Source organism: Vicugna pacos, chromosome 10 (genome assembly GCF_048564905.1).
Source record: "Vicugna pacos chromosome 10, VicPac4, whole genome shotgun sequence".
Lineage (NCBI taxonomy): Eukaryota > Metazoa > Chordata > Mammalia > Artiodactyla > Camelidae > Vicugna > Vicugna pacos.
Genome location: NC_132996.1, coordinates 14470930 through 14492751, shown reverse-complemented (window position 1 = coordinate 14492751; position 21822 = coordinate 14470930). Strand labels below are relative to the sequence as shown.

The following is a 21822-nucleotide window of genomic DNA, read 5'->3' as shown; positions in this document are numbered from 1 at the left end:
ACTAAACATCCATGTTATAGGCGGACTCTTAGACTGGACTGAAAAATATTACAGCTATGTGGTCCTTAAAACCCAGACCTAAAATATCAGGACACTGGAAAGATGAAAGTAATAATTATTTCAATGAATAAAATTAATAATTTTACAGGAAAAAGGGAAAGAGTCCAAATGCCTGATGTTTGGTTGGTGTTGTTTTGTCATAATCAGAAACAGAAAATTCAAGAAAACGGGCTTGACTGGGTGAAATAATAATGAGTTCAATTAGGAGGTCTTAAAATGTAAACTAACAACTAGGTAGTTAATGTAATTGAGTGAATAGACTGAACTAAAGAAGAGAGGTAAGTTGTGTCTATGCTGTAGTGCAGTGCTTCTCAAACTTGAGTTTGGCTCAAAATCACCCAACAGACTCGAAACACAGATTGCTGGGCCCTGTCTCCAAAGATTCTGATTTACTGGTGTGAGTTCGCATTTCTAGAACTTTTCCAGTAATGTGGATGTCACTCCAACTTTAAGCACCAGGAAGAAACAGAGCCAGAGCCGCTTCAGTGGTTCTGACAGCTGACCACACATTAGAGTTACTGGAGGAACTTTCCATGCATGCCAGTATCTGGGCTCAGACCACTGTTAGTGAATCAGAATGTTTGTTTTATTCTCTTTTCTTTTGTTTTGAATTCCCTGGGTGATTTCAGTGAACAGGCTGGACAAAACACCCTTTGGGTTTTCTGCTGTTTAAGTTAAAATCTGGACTTTTATGTAAATGTTTCTATTTTTTTCTCATATTACATGGTCCACCTAAAACAAATATGCAGGTTCTCAATTTTCAAACCCAGAGCTTCCTGATCAGACGTGACATGTAGCTCAGGTACCCAACAAGCAGCTAGAATGTAAAGCCAGAGCCTGGAAGATCAATTTGGATTGTGCTTATGAGATCTGGGTACATCTGTGTAACTTCAAAACGTGGGGAAAAATCCAAGCAAGTAAATGCAAACCAAGTTTGATATCATCCAGCTAAAATGATCATTTAAAAAAAACTGATAGCTTTCATAAATATCATTACTATTGCATCTTATTTTTGCAATAGAATGACTATCCACTTACATTACAACTGAAACTGGAAGGTTTCCAAGATGACAAGCAACTGAGAAGTTTTTATTCCAAGATGCAGATGGGGGTGGAGGGGAAGCTTTCTGTTATTTGAACGTGAATATTTAGATACTAACAATAAACCAGAAGAAGTTACAAAGTGCGTGACCAGTGACAGCATGTACTGTTTGGCAAACTTGAACTCCTGCTTACACTGATTAGTGTATTTAGTGCCCATGACCAGTGTAAAAAATTACCACAAACTTGGTGGTTTAACCCAGTACACATTTACTCTCTTCCAATTCTAAAGGCAGGAGGGCTGAAATCAGTTTCACTGATCAGTATCTGAGGGCTGGGCAAAGCCAGCTCCCTCCAGAGGCCCTGGGGGAGGACCCATTTCCTTGTGTTTTCCAGCTTCTGGAGCAGCGTTCCTTGCATTCCTTGGCTCCTAGCCCCTGAGTTGTCAAAGCTAGCAGCGTCAGTGGTCATCCTGCCTTCTGCTTCTGTGTTCTAATCTCTTTTGTCTCCCTCTTATAAGGATACCTATGACTGCATTAGGGCCCACCCTGATCATCCAAAATAGTCTCAGGATCCTTAACTAAATCACATATGCAAACTTTCCTTTGCCATATAAGGTAACATTCATAGGTTCCAGAGATATTTTGGGGGTCATTATTCAGCCTGGGAAAGTTATGTAAAATATAACCAAGTAAATTATGAGACTTTTTTATTTATCATGCATAAATTCAAAATGCCAGAAATGCCACTGTAGTCAAAATTCAGCCATTCAGCTTTCCAAATGCTGAGGCCGAGGTCAAGGCAAATTGCAGATTTTGGCCAAATATTGAGTGAAACACAATTTCTTAGCATCCCTACACACAGCACACAGGTTTATACCCTGTTTCTTTTTTCTTTTTCTTTTTTGTTAATTTACAATATATCACAAAAGTTCATCAGGTCCTTCCTCAAGTATTTGTTTACTTTTTTTGCATGCCCATGATTTATCTTTTTCTTTATTTTATACATAATATTATGTTAAAGATACCTGTCTCTAATTTACACATATTTGATTGTTTCCTTGAAGTAAATTTCTGGAAGTAGAATAACCAGATCAAGGGTTGAATATTTTTGATATTCTGATACAATCTGCCAAGTGCTATTCAACTCTGAGAAGAGTCCTTTCTCTGCAGCCTTACATGTGCTGGGATTGGGATTTAAAAGTGTCCCTCAACTATTAAAAATGCTAACTTCTTGCTGTGTGTTTTGCATTTATCATTTACATTTATTGGAGTAAACTGGGGTGGGGAGCATTACCTGAGAAATTTTCTTTACCTATAACCACCATTTAACTCATTTGCCAGATTAACGTGCACCTCTGAATTTCCTTTGTAAAAATATTCTGACTGTGTAATTCACTTACAAATTCCAAATCAGGGAAAAAAGACTGTGTGGCATTAGGAGTTAAGACACTAGTCTTTTGAGGTGAGGACGAAGAGGACAGTGACAGAGAGGATGCACAAAGCCAGGGCTGCGAGGCTCTGATATTGTTACTATTCTTGGACCCCAGTGGTGGTTATTTTGTTTTGTTCCTTTTGTGACTATTTACTGAGATGTACACTTATGATTTTTGCAGTTTTCTCTATATGATATATTTGACTTAAAAATTTAATAAGAAAGAAAAAAGGAAAAAAATCTTATGACCCTCATGTCTACATAACGTTCAGTTTTGGGCACAGTCTTCCCTGCTTTGCTCCAAAATCTGATCATTCATGTGAACCTAGGATTTCAATGGCACGATTGAATTAAATGTTAAGTTGTTGCTTTATTTGGAGGAAAGGGAAAGTGATTTCTATGAAAACTAAACTGAGTGTTATACAAATGCTCAGTCTCATCAAGTTATTTAACACACTGGCTATACAATCTGTGCTTAAGACAATTTTTTTTAAAATGAGAACATTCATAAAAATCTCAAAGAAGTTTACATTCAGACTGCCTCAAAGATGTCTTAATGTCTTTAACTTTTTTTTGCACTTTAAGGAAACAAAAACAATGTGAACACAATTTGCGCAAGGTTATTTCAAACTTTAGCAGCAGGCCCAGTTCGAAGAAATGGTTTTGGCCCATGAAGTTTGGCAAAAACCTATTTAAACTAAAAAAATTGTCTTATTGAGGCTTTAATCTACTGTTTCTTTTAGTGACACTACTACTTAGTGTTGATTGTTACCAGATAGGAGGGGCATCTGCCCTTTCTTGGTAACACAAGACAAAGAGATATGTGAGGAGCAGGAGAAATCAGAAGTAAAGAAATTTTGCTAATTGGAGAAGACTGGCAGAGGAACAGAAATTGGCTAATAAACACCTATGTTCAAGTACTCAAATGCTCCTTCTCTCTTCATTTTTTAACACCAAGTTGCCAACCAAGCATAGAGTCTCTTATCACATACATACAAGATCCACTTTTTCCAAATTATTAAAACTGAAATAGGTATAAGAGCCACTGCTGAAATTGCAGTGATCAAATGCAAAGGGATATATCCATTGCTGGGTTAACCAACCAGCAGGCTCACCCAGTCGTGCTGAAGGCAACACTGAAGAGTTGGGGATGGTGGATGGTGTTGAGCAAAAGAAGTTTGGCTCAACAAATCTATCCGGAATTTTGAAGTCAGAAAATATGAAAAGAAGCTATTTTGTATTTCACTGTCATCAGTGACCATCTGATAATTGTAACTGCTTAACTGTTCAAAAGTTTAAATGGCTTTTCTCTTGCTTTTGCCCATCAGGGTTGGGCTGGATGAGGGGCTGGTTGGGTGGTCTGCCCAACCCCCTCATGGTGCTGCACATGAGAGATCATGTGCAGTGCCATGCCTTTGCCCCCGACACCTCAGAAGTGGCAGCTGGGCTTCTGTTTTCTGTATCTAACAAGATAACTCGGCCCAACTGTGTAAGTATGCATTTGTTTTTAGTGCCTTGTGGTTTCTTCGTATTTTGTTGCTTGTCATGCAGGTCCTGGCCTGGGCGGGTGCTGCAGCAAGAGGTTCTAGATCTCAGCCTGCCTCAGTGCTAGAAACATGTATCAACCTGGCTTTAAATAGGACACTTTTTGTTTGTTTGTTTTTGTTAGTTTTTTTGTTTTTTTTTTAGCAGTGGTCCTGGGATTGAATCCAGGACTTCATGCATGCTAAGCATGTACTCTACCACTGAGCTATACTCTCCCCCAACAAGTTTTTCTTTGGAGCACTTTTCCACAGACCCCCTTCCTAAACACCCTTTGTTCTAGACACAAGAATATTAGGAAATTCCCAAAGCTGAAGATAAACAACAAACCCAGCAGAAGGAAGGGGGCCCTTGCATCTGCAAAAACAAGAACATTGCAGCCATTTGCTGATGTCTATGGAAACCAGTGCTGCCCACTGAACTCTTACTATAAAACCCTTTACCTTCTCTCCAGGGGGGCTCACAGTCTCGGAGGCATTAGCCTGCTGGGACCTCCTTTGCTTGGCAAAGAACTAAAGCTGCCTTTCCTACTTCATCCAAAACTCTGTCTTTGAGTCTTAATTTGGTAATCGGTACGGAGGCCGAGTTCTGGCAACATCACCGTAAAGTTAAGTTTGCTAAAAGTGAATGGTTTTTATTTCACTTACTCACATGGGTGGGAGAAGGTTAGGCCCTGCCAGCTCTTCAGTGATGGAGGATTAGAGTTCTGGAGAGAGTCCCAGTAAAATGAGACAGCAGCTTCAGCAATGGTTGAAGACTTGGTCTATACGATTCCTGGTACAGTAACGGCATTCACAAAGGGCTGGAAGAAGTCAGATTCAAGAGAAAAAGAAATTATGATCCTTTCTGCCCCTCACTGCTGTGTGTGTGCGCACGTGAGTATGTGTGTAATTTAGCTTGTATTACATATCCTTCATCTATTACTCCCAAGTTCAAGTTCTAGCCCCTACTCTGCTGCAAAATCCTGGCATGTTACACACACACACACACACACACACACACACACACACGTTTGGCTCCAGGCTTGAAGTGAGCCTTCTAGGCCTCTGTGCTCTCACCAAAGCCATTTACCCTTTGGAAGGGAGGGAAGTGATTTCCTAGGCCTTTAACCCATGGAGCTGTTAGGGGAGAGAGGTTCTTTTCTTGTCACAGAAAGAATTCAGAGACAAGACAGCGGAGGTTAAGAAAGCAAAGCAAGGATTTATTATGGGATGGGTAGTACGCTCTCAAGTAAAGAGCAGGCAGACCCAGGCGGGTGGCTGCTCCAAGTTTCCTTGGCAAGTTTGTTACATGAGTGTACAAATGAATGGACAAAATATTCATTGGTGGGAGGGGTTGGGGGTCGTCTTTCCTGATCTCCATCCCAGCTCCACCTTCTCAGGTTGGGGCGGGGGGAGGGATTTTTCATCCTTATTTAGTCTTGATCGGGAAGTTGGATCAGGTCATAATGAATAAGAGGTTACATCGGATGGGGGTACCATAAGCAAAAGGTTACATTTGGACGGAAGTCATAATGACTGAAAGGTTACATTCGGATGGTGGGGATTCCTGTCCTGTCCCACCCTTCTGCCTCCAGGACACTTATCAACCCAGAAGATATGGTTTTTTAATCAGCCCAGAGGATCCTGTTTTTCTTGGTCTGTCCAAGGACTCCTGTTCACAGCATGTATGGTTTTCTGTCATTTGTCCATGTCCCCCTTTCTCTGATCATATCTAGCTACCTGCCTGCTCTAACACAACCACTCCCAAGAATATATTATTCTAGAGGCAGGATGATGCTTATTCCAGGCCCTGTGCTTTCCGACAGAAAAGGTCTGCCTTTCAAGTAAGACTAGGGTTGCAGAGTTCCCAATACACCAATCACAATGCTTTACTCATAGAGGATACTTGGTAAATATTTGTTAAAATTAAATGCGCAGGCGTGCTAACCTGTTTCCAAAGTTGCTCCTTTTACCTACTACATTCAGTAATGCCTGGCATAAAGGCACCTCTTCTTATATAATCACTCAATAGAGTGTAACAAAGGGTGAGCACAGAAACAGTGAGGTAACACACCAAGCACGCTATGAAGCCTTGAGCTTCCCTCCCTGGACATCAAATAAACCAGACTTTTTTTTTTTTTTAAGTGAAAGCAAGTTTATTCAGGGAGATACACACTCCACAGAGTGCGGTCCGTCTCACTCAGAAGGGAGAGCTGCTCAGAAGATACACATTCCACAAGCAGAATGCGGGCCATCTCAAGAGGTGAGAGGGAGAGAGACCAAGAGGTGCAGGGTTTTTAGTAAAACTTTAGATACACACTCCATAGAGTGCGGGCTGTCTCAGAAGGCAAGAGAGAGAGTGATAAGGAGGTGCGGTGTTGTTCGTTTTTATGGGCTTGGAAGTTTCATATACATAAGCCAGGGTTTGAATCCACAAACAACTGCAAAGCTGGGAGCATTAGAAAGCAGCACAACACAGCTGGCTGGGCCTGGCCGGAGCCTCGCTCTGCAAGTTATGTAACCGCGGTTGCGTAATTGTGCATTTAACTCAAAAGACATTTTTAAAAGAGAAAACAATTAGATTTTTCCAAAAAGAATGAAATTGAGAGCAAGAAAGAGGGAAAGAGAGAGAGATGGTGAAATAACACAGAAGTTTCTATCTGGCATTCAGGCAGGAGGCTCAGGGGACTCAAGGACTCTGGAAGTAACTGTCTTAAAATCTAGGGGCCTGGCCTGCCTCCTGTTTTTGAAAATAAAATTGTATTGCAGACCACCTACACCCATTCACCTATCGACTGTAGTTTCTTTCAAGCAGAGCTGAGTAAATTACAACAGAAACCATCTAGCCTAGAAAGCAGAAAATGTTATGTATCTCTTTACAGAAAAGGTTTGCCGACTCCCATCTTAGATAAACAAAAGGCTACACTTACTCGTCTGGGAGGGTGGTGCCTCCCTGAGAGACGTAAAAGAGGCAGTTCTCAGACCCACCAGGGAATTCTCGAACGAAGAGCAGGGCAGTGAGAGTGCACGAGAGTCAGAGCCAGGGTTTGGGAGTCGACTGGTCGGAGAGGGAATTTTGTCTTGCCCTTATGTTAGACCTGTGACCATAAGCAAGCTACTTTCTCTGTCTCTGTAAAATGGGGAACCAGGTGAGGCTGGAAAGAGAAAGTAAGGTTCCTGCACCTGATTTGGAGTTAACTCTTCCCTCAGCCTTAGCTTTATTTGGAGTTAAATCTGGTATTTGGGGGAGCTTGCAATTTTCAATGGAAAATACATACATATTTTTAATCTTAGTAATCAGTTAAGAGCATCCAAAGGTTTCCATCTTGTTCTGACCATAACTTTGGCTGGAGCTCCAGTAAAATAAACTATTGTGCTTAAAACGGGAGTCGTACAGTTAAGAATTGTCCGTTTTGAGTGTTCCCAACTTGAAACATTAACTGCATTTTAAGAACTTGAATTACTTGGGAGTCCTGTTTAAATTCACTCTTTGTACAATTGCCTGTATCAAGGATTGATAAGTACGGTCAACTTTCAAAACCAGAGGTTACTATCACTTTAAATGAGTTTTAACAGATGATACTGCCCTGTTGCCATTGTGGTGACAGTGTGTGACAGTGTGGTCTGAGTTCCCTAAAAACTCTGCTGACTTTTCTGTTTCCACTTATAAAAGGGAGATAATTCAGAGCTCCTGAAAAATCCTAATAGGTCTACGTTCCAAGCACTGAAAATTCATTTGATGGGTATGATTTTTTAAAGCTGACTTTGAACCTTTCTTCCACAAACAGCACCCTGCTTTTCTGGGACATGGACTGATTTGCTGACAGCACTGTCCTGAAGTCACCTGGCCTGGGTCCTCTCCTCACCAGCTTCTGCTGAGAACAAGTGCCCTTTGAGATTCTTTTTCAATCCTCAAATTCTCTGATTCCAAGACTGTCAGAGAATGGAAAATTTCAGTAGCATAAAAAGCATGAAAAGACAAAAAAAAAAAAAAGATTAACTGGCCTCAGTGGCCAGAGCAGCTGTGTTTTGTATCCGTATCACAGGTTTCGTATTGTAAATTAATTCATCTGCAAATTGAAGCTGTCTCCAGATGTAGCTTCAATACTGGATTCTTAAGGGTTTAAGTTTAAAATCAAGGGCTTTCTGCCCTAAGTGCTACGAGTAAGTAGTGCTGTTTTCTTTCTGCTCCTAGTTTGCCCGTCCAATCATATCCCAGTATGCAAATAAACCTTAGCCCGTGCAGATAAAGAGGAACAAATAAAGCCAAGTGCTCTATCAGAACCAAATCGCTGAGCCTGCCACCGGTGTTCCAGAAGCCTGACCAGAACTGTCCTCAAACATGCAGGAGGTGCCTACCCCACTCACCAATTTGAAGGTTCAATATACTAAGGTTAGTACAATTTACATTTGCTGCTTTGCCTCAGGTTATGTAAACTCGTGTATTGAGCCCTTTGCAAATACAAAAATAAAAGGCTTGCAAAATGCAGGTCTAGGTTTAGTGTCTTCAGTGAATAATGAATTCTAAATCGTATCAGGCAACTTTTCATAAATTTACTTCTTAAAACATTTCTAAGTGAAAGGAATTCTCTTTGGTGTAAAAGGTCCTGTGCCAGGATTGAGTGGACTTTACTAAGCAGTTCTGTTAACCTTCAGCAGGGCCCAGCATGTATGATAAGAGAGGCAAATAATTACTATAGAAACTTGCTGGCAATAAAGAGACAAATGGGAAATGATTTTTAAAAAGAAAAAAAGAGAGAGAGAAACAGAGCATACTGAAGTGAAACAGAGCATACTGAAGGACCACTGATTTTTCCATATGTTAAACAAGTGTCCGAATTGAAGGACCTGAGTCTGGTAACTGGATAAAGGAAGAAAACTCCAGTTACGAAAAACTGCATTGGATTTGCATTATTTAGCATATTTGGCGAAAGAAAGCATTCTTATTCATTTCTGCAGCCAAATTCGTTGCCATTGGAGCCAATGCGTCATTGTTAACTTATAAACACTTAGAGAAACAAGAGCAGGAGCCAGACCCAGACTTAAAAACCCACAGCTCCCTCAGAGGAGGAAATGGATCCATTTTGAGTCGATCAAGAGTATCTCCAAACTTTGACAGTTTCACTCTGTTACGTTCCTGCTTTCTAGTCAAAGCCTAGAATTCCCCGCAAAACGAATGAAACAACCAAAACCAGTCTGACCCGGATCACTTAAAAAGCGAGCTTTATGGTGTGAGGCAGAAAGGAGGATAAGAAAGGAGCGATTTCAACTCAGGGAGAGGCACTTTGCTTTCTGAATTAACCAGTGAAAAAACCAAGAGCGTTATAAGATAATGATAAAGTAAAAGCTCCACTATTATTAATTTGTTTCCTTGCTTGTAATCATGGATGGTTTTGAAATCCTCAAGTCTGTTACAGTTTTACTTTCATAAGCACAACAAATGAGGACGTTGTTTAGCTGACTGGCTCTTTTTCACAGGAAAGCGTCTGCAGAGATCAGACTGTGCCTTTAGCATAGTTGACCAGCAGCTATAAACGGTATCAAAGTATTATTTTCAGAAGGTTTTATTAAAAGGGAAAATTTTTTTTCCATTTGATTTTTATTCCCAATGGGAACATGAAAAATGTGATGAGCCCATATCCTCCAAAAATTTTACCCTTGGCAAAGGTATGCCCAAAAGATAGCAAGACTCCAATTTTCCCAACTTTCTTACTCGAAGTCTGTCATCCACAAGAAATTTCAATCCAAAGTAGGCACATTAAAAAATACATTCATTTCATAAATATCATTTGCAATAATTGAATTATCCCATTATTATTATTACAGAGTCTTTTCTTCCCCCCCTGTATGATAATACCTGGGAAGTAGGCTGAATGTCACCTTTTAAAAAAATTTGGTTTGCAGTCTTCCTTGTGTGTGAATCTCCAGGAAGCCCTAGTGTGAAATACTCTTTAAACTGAATTAAGCTTCATGTACTAGTTATTAATTAAAAATGTGAGAAACAGTAATAGACAAATGAGTTGGTCCTTAAAAAATCCAACATCTGAATACAAATCTGTGATCCTTTAACACAGATATGTTTTTAAGACTAAAATCTCTTGTTTACTTTAAAGTCATTACCCAAGAACACCCTCTAGGGAAACTAAATGACCTAAGTGGTCAAAAGGGCAGGTGTTTGCTCTCGTGTATAGGAACTTTCCTGGGTAAAAATACCCAATGCAGGTCAGTAAACTTTGACTGTTCACCCATCTTCTCTATAAATCTGTTCTGCTCAGACAGCATTTTTCAGTCCGATTTATTGGTTGCAGCAGCTTCACACTCAGGAGGACACCAGTTATATATGTTATTAAATCTAAACGGGTGAGCTTTTCCAAATGCCTTTGCATTTTGTTTTTCCTGTGCCTCACTGAAGAACTGTATTGGATTTACTCTTGCCAGAGGAATTGGAAAATGAGGGCTCATAGCTAAGCTTCCTGTTGCAAATCAAATAAGGATTCTAATAGTGCCTGAGAAATTGCCTCCTATGGCCAGCCCCTAAACTCTTTAATTATTTTTCTTCCACTATTTTAGTGTTCACATTTACTATCCCTAGAGTATATTGGTTGTTGGGCAAGGTGGAGGGGAGAGACAAGCAAGGCTGAGTATCAGAAGATTATTACAACTATATCCTCTCAAGCTTGAGACTGCTTCTCATTCAAACAAAAGAAGTCATCGATGCATACCTTTTATGACTTACTTTCTAGTTCAATCTGGTTATTTTTCAAGGTACATAAAACAGAGATCAGAGTTTAAGAAATACTTTCTAAAATGATACAAAAGTCTTTAGAATATAACACCTCTCTAGTATCATCCTAAACCCACATAAACTCAGATTCCATGTCTATCTGCACTTTCCCACCTTTCTGATTCTAAGCAAACCCTGCATCTGCCAACTCATCCGTTTTACTGAGCTTTTAAAAGAAGAGCTTCTTTGGTAATTTTGGGGTCTTTGGGCAAACTACATTACTCCCTCTGCTTCAGTTTCCTGACGTGTAACATGGGGATTTCCTAAGGTGGGAAAAAGCATTAATTGAGTTTAATGTGTGCCCACAGCACTTATTGGCCCGTATGTGGCCAAACTCTAAGGGAGCCCTTTCGGCATCTCTCTGTCTCACTGTCTTCCCCCTCCCCTCCCTGCTTGATCGGATGCTCAGTTCTGGAAGCCAGGTGGCCAGGGCAGGTTTCCCTCTTCCTTCTCTGCTTTCCTTTCCCCTCTCATACCTTCCTGCCTCTCCCTAGCATTCAGGAATTCCCAGAAGTCTTGCTGAGGATTGAGGAACCTTGGCTGGGCTGCTTCCGGTGGCATCTGAAACTCAAGTCTGACAAACGGAAGTGACTCTTGGCTGTTTGGTGGATGCGCTTGGGAAAAGCGCCTCTTCTTTTCTAATGCCTCTACTACACACCTCATCCCTGGGTCAGAGGGGACTTTGTGTCTCGTTGGGGAAGGGCCACACCTAAGGACTGGTCATCCGGTGACTTGAGACACCCAGGAGCCTGTCTCCTGGTTGGCCCCAGACACATAATAGGGTCAGGCCGGCTCAGCAGGTAAAAGTGCTGAAAAGCCCTACGCACAAACAGTACACTCGGACCCCACACACACTCTCCTCTTCTTGCTCCCTGTGGCCTCTGTTCCTGAGCCTAACGGCCAGGCACTACCCTCCCACGCCTCCCTCCCATGCTGCCTCTGTGATGCGGACCAGCCTCTGATCGCTGCGCCGGGTACAAAGCTTTAAAGTTCCCCCCTTTCTTTGCTTCTAGGCCCCTTGTGCCACCTTTTCAGCCCTCGCGCTGGCACAGCCATCAGGCCAGTAAGTGGCCTTTTTGCCAGGACAGCTTCCCTTTCTCAGGGGATGCCCTGAGTTAGGGAACGCTGGAAACTTGTCATTCTCCTTCAGGGATGAGGTGGGGGTTGGGGGGTGGGGTGGGGACACCCGTGGAGTAGTCTGACTGCCCTGGTGGCCTTTTTCTGGCTGCTTCCTTCGCGAGTGGATAGATCCTGATTGCTCCCTTGCGAGCCATCCAGCCCCTCGTGGGTGGTATTTAAGTGCCCTAGGTGGGCGGTTTCTTCCTCTTTCTTCCCCTTAACTACTGTGGGAAACACTCTCTCTATTCCCTGGGACTCATCCCTGAGTTGTATTTAAAAACCGGCCTAAGTTCACCCCCAGTCATTAATGAAAAGGCAGCTTGTCTTATTCTGGAACACTGCTTGGCCGCAATGTCAGGTTCCAGATCAGGAGACATGGCTCCTTAAAGGGACCTTAAATTATAACACCATACATCAGCTTGATCTCTTCTGTCACAAGCAGGGAAAGTGGTCTGAGGTTCCCTACGTACAGGCCTTTATGGCTCTACGCCAAGATTCTGAACCCCCAAAGGATGCCGCATGTGTCTCACTGGATTTTTAGGAAACCCACCTTTAATATCTGATGACCAACCTGATATTCTAGATGACCCCCTCCTTTCCCGGGTTGCTAACAACAACAGCAACCAGACCCCTTCTCTATAGCCTTCATTGCCTCTGCTGCCTCGGGTGCCCGCAGCCCTGGGACACCCCCAACCTCCCCCTCTCCTTCCTCCACCTCTCTCCCTTTCGGCTCCTGGACCTCCAAGTACCATCCCCTATTCCCTGTCCCTATCAGAGCCCTCTCTCCCCATCACATACTAGGCCAGGTGCTATTTACGACACAATAGAACCAGCATCCCCACTTAAGACTGCCATTCCTGAAGCCCCCAAACAAGGAAACACATTACCCCTTCCTGAGGTTGCTGACGGCCAGGTGGGCACCCTTTGGGTCCATGTCCCTTTCCCTGTGTCTTATCTCTCATAAGTACATGCCAAGGTGAGCTCTTTTAGCCAGGACCCTTCCCGCTTTATACAAGAACTTCAGGCCCCCACCGCAGCCTTTGACTTGACCTAGCAGGATATATTTGTCATTTTCACCACCTGTTGTACTTGAAAAAGTTCGTGTTTGGTCCTTGGCTCAGTGCTGGGCTGACGAGGTCCACACTCGAGCCGGCCAAGATTCTGACACTAGAAACACATCTAGGTCTGGAAAAGAATCAGTCCCCGACTCAAATCCCCAATGGACATATCAAGAAAGGGACGCTGGGACAACATACTGTAATCATATGATTACTTGTTTAATTGAATGGAATGAAAAAGGCCATAATAAAACCTGTGAATTATACCAGACTAAGAGAGATTACTCAGACACCCGATGACAATCCAGCCCTCTTCTCCTCCAGGTTGGTGGAGGCCATGCCAAAACACACTAACCTTAATCCTGAAAGTACAAAGAGCCCCCGAGGGGGGTTTTATGACTCCAGAGAGCGCCGGCCGGCTCCACAGAAAGCACTTAAAATAGTGCCTGCCACATGGGAAGTGATTGATTAACGTTAGCTACCCTCCTAGTCCTGTTTATTTCTCTGAATTCTTTCCCCCTTTCCAGAACCTTCTTTTACTCAATCCTTCCTAGTCCTGTTTCCTGACTCATCTCATCTCATGCTCTTCTCCTAGCTCTTCTGTCACTCTTTCTTGCACAGTCATGCCCCACCTGACAAGGACCACGTTGGAGCAAAGGAAAATTTCAGGGGTCAAGAACTTTGTCCGACAGGACTTGAGTTCCATAGCTAGTAAATGACAAAGCCAGACTTGGAATGCCGGCAGTCTCAGCCCTCACACCAACAGTGACGTGTCTAAGACCAATGCCATGACTTGGGGATGTGGAGCCGCTGGCATCCTGTCCTGTCTTCCTTACTCTGACTTTCATCGGTCCATTCTCGATTCCCAGAGGAGACATGCCCACGAGCCTTCCCAGCTGCCGCTCAGCTGTTTCCAGGCCAACAGGAAGGAAGTTTGCCACCAACTTCGAAAAAGAGGAGAACAGTGATAAAGGTTGGAAGCAAACAGACCTTATATTTTGATCAAAGTGTGGAGTTTGGGCTGGGAGAGCCTGTGGTACAGAGGACTTTGACATTGGTGTGCAATCTCTACGTGAACAGTATTTCTTGAACTCCTAGGGAATAATTTTGGTTGGAGGAGGAGATACTTTCCCAGGTTTCTGGTATTACTGTTTAACCCATCTGGGTTAAAGATTTATTTTTGATAAAGGAGAGTTACAAATCATTGAATACTATGTGCTAGGCACAATTTAAAGTGTTGTTGTTTTTTTTTTTCCTCATCATTATCTCCTTTTAAATTCTTACAACCAACAAATTCAGGCCACGTGCATTGACAAAGACGTCAGCCTCTGCATTCCTTTCTCCCCTTTTCCCTTCCTTCCTTCCTTCCATTTCCCCTTACTTTTATTTATTGTTCACTGAATGGCTGTCCTGTGCTAGGTCTTTTGATATAAAAAGGCTAGTACGATTCTTGCCACAAGGAGCTTATATTCCTGGAGGGGGTGGAGGGTGGGGTGGGAAGAAAACCAGCAAGTAAGTGAATACTTTAATCACAAATGACTAAATGCTAAATGCTGAAAAGAAGGAAACTGAAAGTTGAGAGAATGTGAGGGGAAGAGCTTACTTTTGATGTGGTGTCAGGGCAATCTCTTTAAGGAGGGGACAACTGAGGTAAGCCTGAGGGAATCAGAGCATAAGGTGGCCATGGAATGAGGGGAAACCAAGATCTATAGGTAATAAACAGCACATGCAAGGACGTCTGCAGACAAGAGCTTGGTGTGTTCAAAGATCCATCAAAAGGCTAACATGGCTGGAATCAAGTAAGAAAGAGAAAGTGTGGATGAGATGAGACTGCAGATAGAGGCTGAAGTCCGACTACCTGATGGATTTCATTTGAAAGAAACCACAGAGGGGTACTTAAACAGGACAGGACTTAGGTCCAAGACAAAGCTGATTGTGCAGTGATGCTGCTTTCATTAGGGAAATCTTTTTAGCTCCTTTCTGACTAAAGCAATATTTTGTTTGCTCTCGGCTTGGAAGCAGTTGAACAAATAGCTGGACGGCTACAGGGTGCAGTGGCTTAACAGGATAAATCCAGCTTCGATTTCCAGCTCTTTTATGTATTTAACGATATAAGTGGCTGTGAGAATTAAGTGAGGTAATTTGTAGAAAGTGCCAGGCACTGGCTCCTTAGTCCAGGCTCTCTTTAACCCTCTCCTTCCCAAGATGACTCCTAGAATTCTAAATTGTTTCCAGTTGCTGATGTAAGTGGAACGAATACTTGCACTGCTCTGTCACAGTTCAAAACTACTTTCATCTATTGCTCTCATTTGAAGTTCATAATTAACCACTGGGGAAGAGCAAGGGAAGATATTACTCATGTCCCATTTTAAAACTGACGAACCTGAGCTCAGATAGCTTCAGTGACTCGCTTAAGGTCACACAGCTTTTCAGAGGCAAAGATAGAGTCAGCTGGATTCCTGAATCTCCTCATTTCAGATCTGATCCTTCTCCACATGATTTCATTTTTTCCTTAAACACTAAAAATAGTAGTACTTGAATCTCATTGGCTTGTCTCTAACAAAGGCTTTCGCACATGTTACTTACCATTCATCCTTTACTCTGATTGAGAGAATGGAAATTTGGATGATAAGAGAAGAGAGGTGATTTGGACACTAGATCCCTGAACAAGTGGACCAACAGAAAGAAGATACTCTAAAGCAGTACATCTCAAATTTGAATGTGCAAGTGAATCACTTAGGGACCATGCTGAAATGCAGATTCTGATGCTGTACGTCTGAGATTCTGCATTTCTAACGGACTTTTGAGTTTTGCTGATGCTACTCAAAGCACGGTCTGTTGGCCAGCAGCAATTGTCTAACAGTTTTAGGTCAGCCTTCTAACTTTACCTACAGTGATCACCATCTAATTACTTAGGGATCTGACTTCCTGTTTCTCCCAGAAACTCACTTGCACCCAGCCAGGTCAGAAGCATTTACTTTCTCTTTCAGAAAGTGCCAGAGTCCAGCAAGAACTAGATCATGGCCACAAACCAGTGATGGAGCCAACCACTGATTTTGCTCCTGGGAGACAAACATTCTCTAAGAATGCAATATTTTAGCTCATCTCTGAAGACTGTGTCGTGGCAAATTGTTTTGTTCTCTGGCACTTTCCTGGCTTCAAGAACACCTAATCAACAAGAATCCTAACATAAAGAGCATGTATCTTAAAAGAGGGTGCTATCCCCATTTCATAAGGCCTCTCAGTATTACGAATGTGCACATGATTTCTTTAAACTGGACTACACCTAATGAATTTGCCATTAACCACTTACCAGAATGAGGAAGCAGGGTGAGAAAACCTCTTGAAGATTATGAGAAACAGCTCGTTTGAAGAGCAAACCCAAGTAAAAAGTAGTGCCTCTGAAATGCCACGGGTAATCTATGGGGATGTTGTAATACAGATAGATCAGCATAAAAGCACCTCATGGAAATACAGGCATTCATAAAGCAGCCATACTCTTGTCTCAGAACAGCAGCTGTCTGGCTTGGGGTGGTGGTGCTGATGGCAGTGGTTTGGGTTTTCATGACGCTATTGTAATTGTGGCCAAACGCATTACACATTTAGCCGATTCCAGTGGCAACACAGAGCCATATTCAAAGGAACATGAGCAATAATTGCTTCATAATTAAACACCTAATTAAACAAATCAGAAAAGTAAATATTTGTGTAAATCTGGATTTCATCATACTGGTATTTTGAGCATGTGCGTGCACTCGTGCTGTGTGTGTGTGTGCGTCAAAAGTTCCCGCAAATACTGGTATTGCAAGGTATGTGAAGTGTTCTAATATTTCGTTCTCTCATATTATAATATCTCTATCAGATGCCTTCCTTGTTAAATTGGAGTTGTTAATGAAAATTTCTCGTCTGGGTATCTGCACAATAGCACACTTCTTAAAACTTCGCCTGAGCAGCTGCCTCCCCCTAGGTACATTCACTATTTCTATGCTTATCAAATACTTCCTCAGAAGTCAGAGGAATACAAATATCAAACAACTAAATTATGCTCTACATTTGGCACTTTTCTTTAGAAAGAAGCCTTAAATGCAAGCAATTATATTATTGGGTCTTGATATTGTTAAACAGTAAATATGTACAGAACGTTCTAGTGCTTCTGCATCTTACCTCATCTAACTTTCTAATGCTTCTGCCTTTGGCGGAGGGCTCGCTAACGACCTCCTAAGGGACGCCTCTGAGAGGGCGAAGGAAACCGGGACTCACCGGGAGCCCGCCGCCGCCGGGGCCCACTCCGCACCAACTCCGCGGGCGTCCGCTCAGCGCCTCAGGCGCGGCGCCTTTAAATTATTCCCCGCGGGGCGCGCCGCAGCCCCGCCCCCGCCGCGCTTGGAGGGTCGCGCCGAGCCTGCCGCGCTGAGTGCGACCCTTAAAGGGACCGGAGACCACCGGGAGCAGGGGGTCCCCTCCCCGCTAGAAGTGAGAACACACTTATTTTCCCGTTTATTTAACACTCACTCTACCTCTGTCCCAGTCCGGTGTCCGACGCGACTGACCGAGCCCCTCACAGGGCGCAGCACGCGGCGCTGCATAGGGTGTACATGATTCGTGGGAATGGTTGACCAGCATGCTTGTCATCTGTGGGACAAAACGTAGGTGTGGCTCAAAGCAGAAATACTTTAGCATCATTTCTTTTCCCCTTATTGAGTTAAAAAAGGTTGAAAGGCTTTTTCAAACAGCAAAAAAGAAGAGTGACTCATGTTACTGAAGTCAGACTATAATATAAAACAGAAATGGAAGGAAAATTTTATTTCTCTTGCTTTTGATTTGGTCACCTCATTTTGTTTTAATTCTTTTGACTGCAGTTAAATATTTTCCTCTCCTTCGTTATTTCCTCCTTAATTTCCTTTTAGATTTTTTTTTTTTTACTTTACTTTGAGTATCAACATTCTGTTTTGTTGCCTCAGGATTTGAGGCAACAAATACTTTTTTTTTTAAATTGAGGTATAGTCGATTTAAAATGCTGTATTAATTTCTGGTGTACAGCATAGTGATTCATTTGTGTGTGTGATTCATATATATGTATATATGTGTGTGTGTGTATATGTATACACACACACGTGTGTGCTGTACAGTAGGACGTAGCTACTGGTCCCTGAGCTATACAGTAAGACCTTGTTGTTTATCTATTTTATACATAAATGTGTTTTTGATAGCTATAATGCTGATTCACTCCAAGAGGCATTGGGCAAGTCAGTATTTTAATCTGAATTTATCTTTCTTCAAGTTGAACTAAGATGCCAGGTTTTTTTTTTTCTTTCTTCAAGACTAATAGTTTTACAGTCTTTGTATCCCATTACCCCATCAGAGAAACAAGGATTTTCTTGATACTTCTAACTTTCTCAAGCCTCCATATATGTGTCTTTGAACATCTAGTCTCTTCATCTGAACTGCTTTGGAACCCCCTGCCCCTTTATTTATTCATGCCGACATCTTTTTGCTGTCAGTACTACAATTCTTCTGAATGTCTCCAAATAAATGGGTTGTATTGGCTTGAACAGGCAAATATCCTTCTTCTGTGTTTTAGCAAATCAAAAATCAGCGTGTACTCATGTGCAGTATATTATACTCATGTGTAGTATAGTATAGATCTCACCCATGTGAAGCTACTGAATTTTGAGTTGTTTAATTCAATTTTAAGTTATTTATTCAATAATTCATTACTGAGGTTAAAATCATTTCAGGGCTGAAATTGTGGTGGACACTGAGGATAAACCAGAAAAACAATCCTTGACCTTATTTTATAGAACTTATAGCCTAGAAGGGAAGGCAGACATTTAAAAATGACTTTTTAAAAAGTGACAAATGTTACAATAAAAATGTAGGAGACCAGGGATATTTTTTGTAATAATCTTGTAAATCACAGAATATAGAATTAACTATACTTAAGCATTTGGGGATGCATGGTAATATACATTTGATTAGTTTGGCAGAATTTTAAGCTAAATTTGGACACTGTAAAATGGAATAGCTAAGTCAGTGCAAACTCATAGTTTAATTAAAAAGACTACTTTTATTTCAAATATGCACAATGTAAGTAATTTAACAATGTGTAATCTTGATAGCTGTCACTGGGGAATTTTTAATAGCTAAATAATTTATATTTAGTATAACAACAAATTTAAACTTTAGAGGGCAGTATTTCAACACATTCTCCCTCAAAATTGCACTATTAATAACATCTTTAAAAATTAAATAAGAGGAGGTATCTGAATTAAGATATATATTATAAACCCAGTGCGTATGTCACCTTTTATTTAAAGCCACATGGATCAAGTACTTATGGCTTAAAATTAAATAAACTAGTTCATGTTGTAAAAATATGACAGAAAGTTACAATACATATTATTCAATACTGTACTCAATACTTAACAAGAAAAAGGAAAATAAACAAGAAATAATGGGATGAGAGGATTGAGAAGAAATTCTAGCTTTTGTCAGAAACAAAGTATAACCTTATTCATAACAAAAGGGGTAATTCTTAATTTGGCATCATTAAATATTTTTACTCTAGGAAAAGATGAATGAGATATCAAAGTTCTGTCAGGCTCCATAATGAAATGCAAATTCAGGGCTGCAAAAGTTGAAGCAGACTTTGAAGATAACATACTAACCCTTCTTTTTAAAAGAAAAATTGTATTGAATGAAATGTTCTTTAAATTCTATAGTACTTTACAATTTTCAGCAATTTCACACACATAATTTCGTATTATCCCATGATAACTTTTTCTTGATCCCCTACTCCTATGTTGCCCCCTCCCCGCCACTGGTAACCACTAGTTTGTTCTCTGTATCTGTGAGTCTGCTTCGTTTTTGTTTTATTCACTAGAGTGTTGTATTTTTTAGATTCCACAAAGAAGTGATATCACACAGTAACTGTGTTTCTTTGACTTATTTCACTTAGCCTAATGCCCTCCAGGTCCATCCATGTTGCTGCAAATGGCGAAATTTCATTTTTTTTATGGCTGAATCATACTAACACTTCTTAATATTCCTGTTCTTTTATTGCGTACACAGAACAAAACTCCAGTGTTTTCTGGACACCTCCATTTCTTTAGATGCATGTCTCTTTCTCATAGATATCACTAAGAAATCTAGTACTTGATTTCATCTGAAGACAAATAAATTATTAGATAATCTTTTAAAAAGGAGAATGAAACCCATGTGTCTTCAAAAGGTCAATGAAAAATATATCACTAGCCAAATTTTTTCCAAGCAATCTTCTTTTAAAATCCTCCCTCAGGCTACTTTTGAGACAGTAAAATAAAGGATCAGAAAATAGTCACTTATGCTACCAAATCACCAGTAGCCAAAAATGAGCATGTTCAGAACCTGAAGTAGAAAACAGTGATTCATAAAAACCAAGCCGACTTAAGCCTTTGCTTTTGCCTCAAATTCATGGTTATTTCAGATAACAGCATCTCTTTCTAGATTGTTTTCTCCAGTCTGTATTTTCTGTTCTTTAAATAACCTCACATCTCAGTGAAATTTTTTTGTTTTAGTGTGTGATGTGTGTATGTGTGTGTAAAGTGTCTTCAACAGCCAAAAACCTCTTGGAGGGGGCATGTGAAGAAGGTGAGGTTGTAACACTGGCTTCACTTAGGTGTTCTGTAGTGCTTTAGTTTGTAAAAGAGTGTCCAAAATTTACTGCATAATTTTAATTGTTTTTTATTGTTCTTTTTCTCTTTTTAATGGAGGACTAGGGGTTGAACCCAGGACCTCATGCATGCTGAGCACGCACTCTGCCACTGAGCTATACCCACCCCACCTTGCTGCACATTTAAATGCCTTTTTACTTACCATCTCTCTGTATCTACAGATCTTCATAAACAATGAGTGGCATAATTCAGTGAGTGGCAAGAAATTTCCGGTCTTTAATCCTGCAACTGAGGAGAAACTCTGTGAGGTGGAAGAAGGAGATAAGGTGAGTTTTCTAACACTAGTTCCATTTTATGCCAGGTTTCTTTATTTCTTACCATTCTGAGCTCCCAACCCTCATTCCATGTTCAAATAGACGTGTCATGAAAATATGGTTTCCAGGGCGTCTTGGTACATAAAGTGCGCTCAGGAGTCATGTAATGATGATGAGCTGGTGCTTCTGGGTGTGGTGATTCTTATCATGTTATTTTCCTTGCTTGCTTTTCAGTTAAAATCTTGTCTATATTTATTGTACAAACAGACTGCATATGAAGTGATTGGTCATAGGTTTAAAAAAGCAGAAATATCCTTTCTTCATATATTTTTTCTTAAATTGCAAAGAGAAACTAAAGAAAACCTAATATAGAACTTTTGTAACAATATATTGCCAAGTTATTCATTAAAAATCATTGAATTAATATTAATCAATACCTTTAAAAATTCAGCTATTGAGCTTAGGCAAATCTCCTCTTTGCTTTGGTTTCTTCATCTGTAAAAGGCAGAATGTGTCTGTCTCATAAAATCGTTGGGAATTAAATGAGTTAATGTGTGTAAAGCTATTGGAATGTCACCTGATATATGGTAAGCCCTCCAATGGTAGCAACTATTGAAATATATTACTATTCTAGGAAATCCAGCATGTACTATGTGTATGGAACACATCATTCCAAAGATTAGGCAGCAGGTGTAATTCCAATATGTGGTATTTGAGTTTGTACGATGTGGTAGACTTTGAGCTGATGAAGACACAGTACTTGCTTATGAGGGGCTTCGGTCTACTGACTGTATAGGGTTATTGCCTTTGGACCTGCTAATACGTTTAGCTCACGAA

At 41.0% G+C, this 21822-nt stretch overlaps 1 protein-coding gene across 1 annotated transcript in view; it reads left to right on the top strand.

The window, feature by feature from the left end:
• Positions 1-8333: 8333 nt before the first annotated feature.
• Positions 8334-21822, top strand: part of LOC102539813 (aldehyde dehydrogenase 1A1-like) — a 40394-nt gene continuing 26905 nt past the window's right edge. The window contains exons 1-2 of the mRNA XM_072969026.1: positions 8334-8451; positions 20893-20997. Of these exons, the coding sequence (XP_072825127.1) occupies positions 8401-8451; positions 20893-20997 (156 nt within the window). The 5' untranslated portion in view covers positions 8334-8400. The remainder of the gene's footprint in view (positions 8452-20892; positions 20998-21822) is intronic.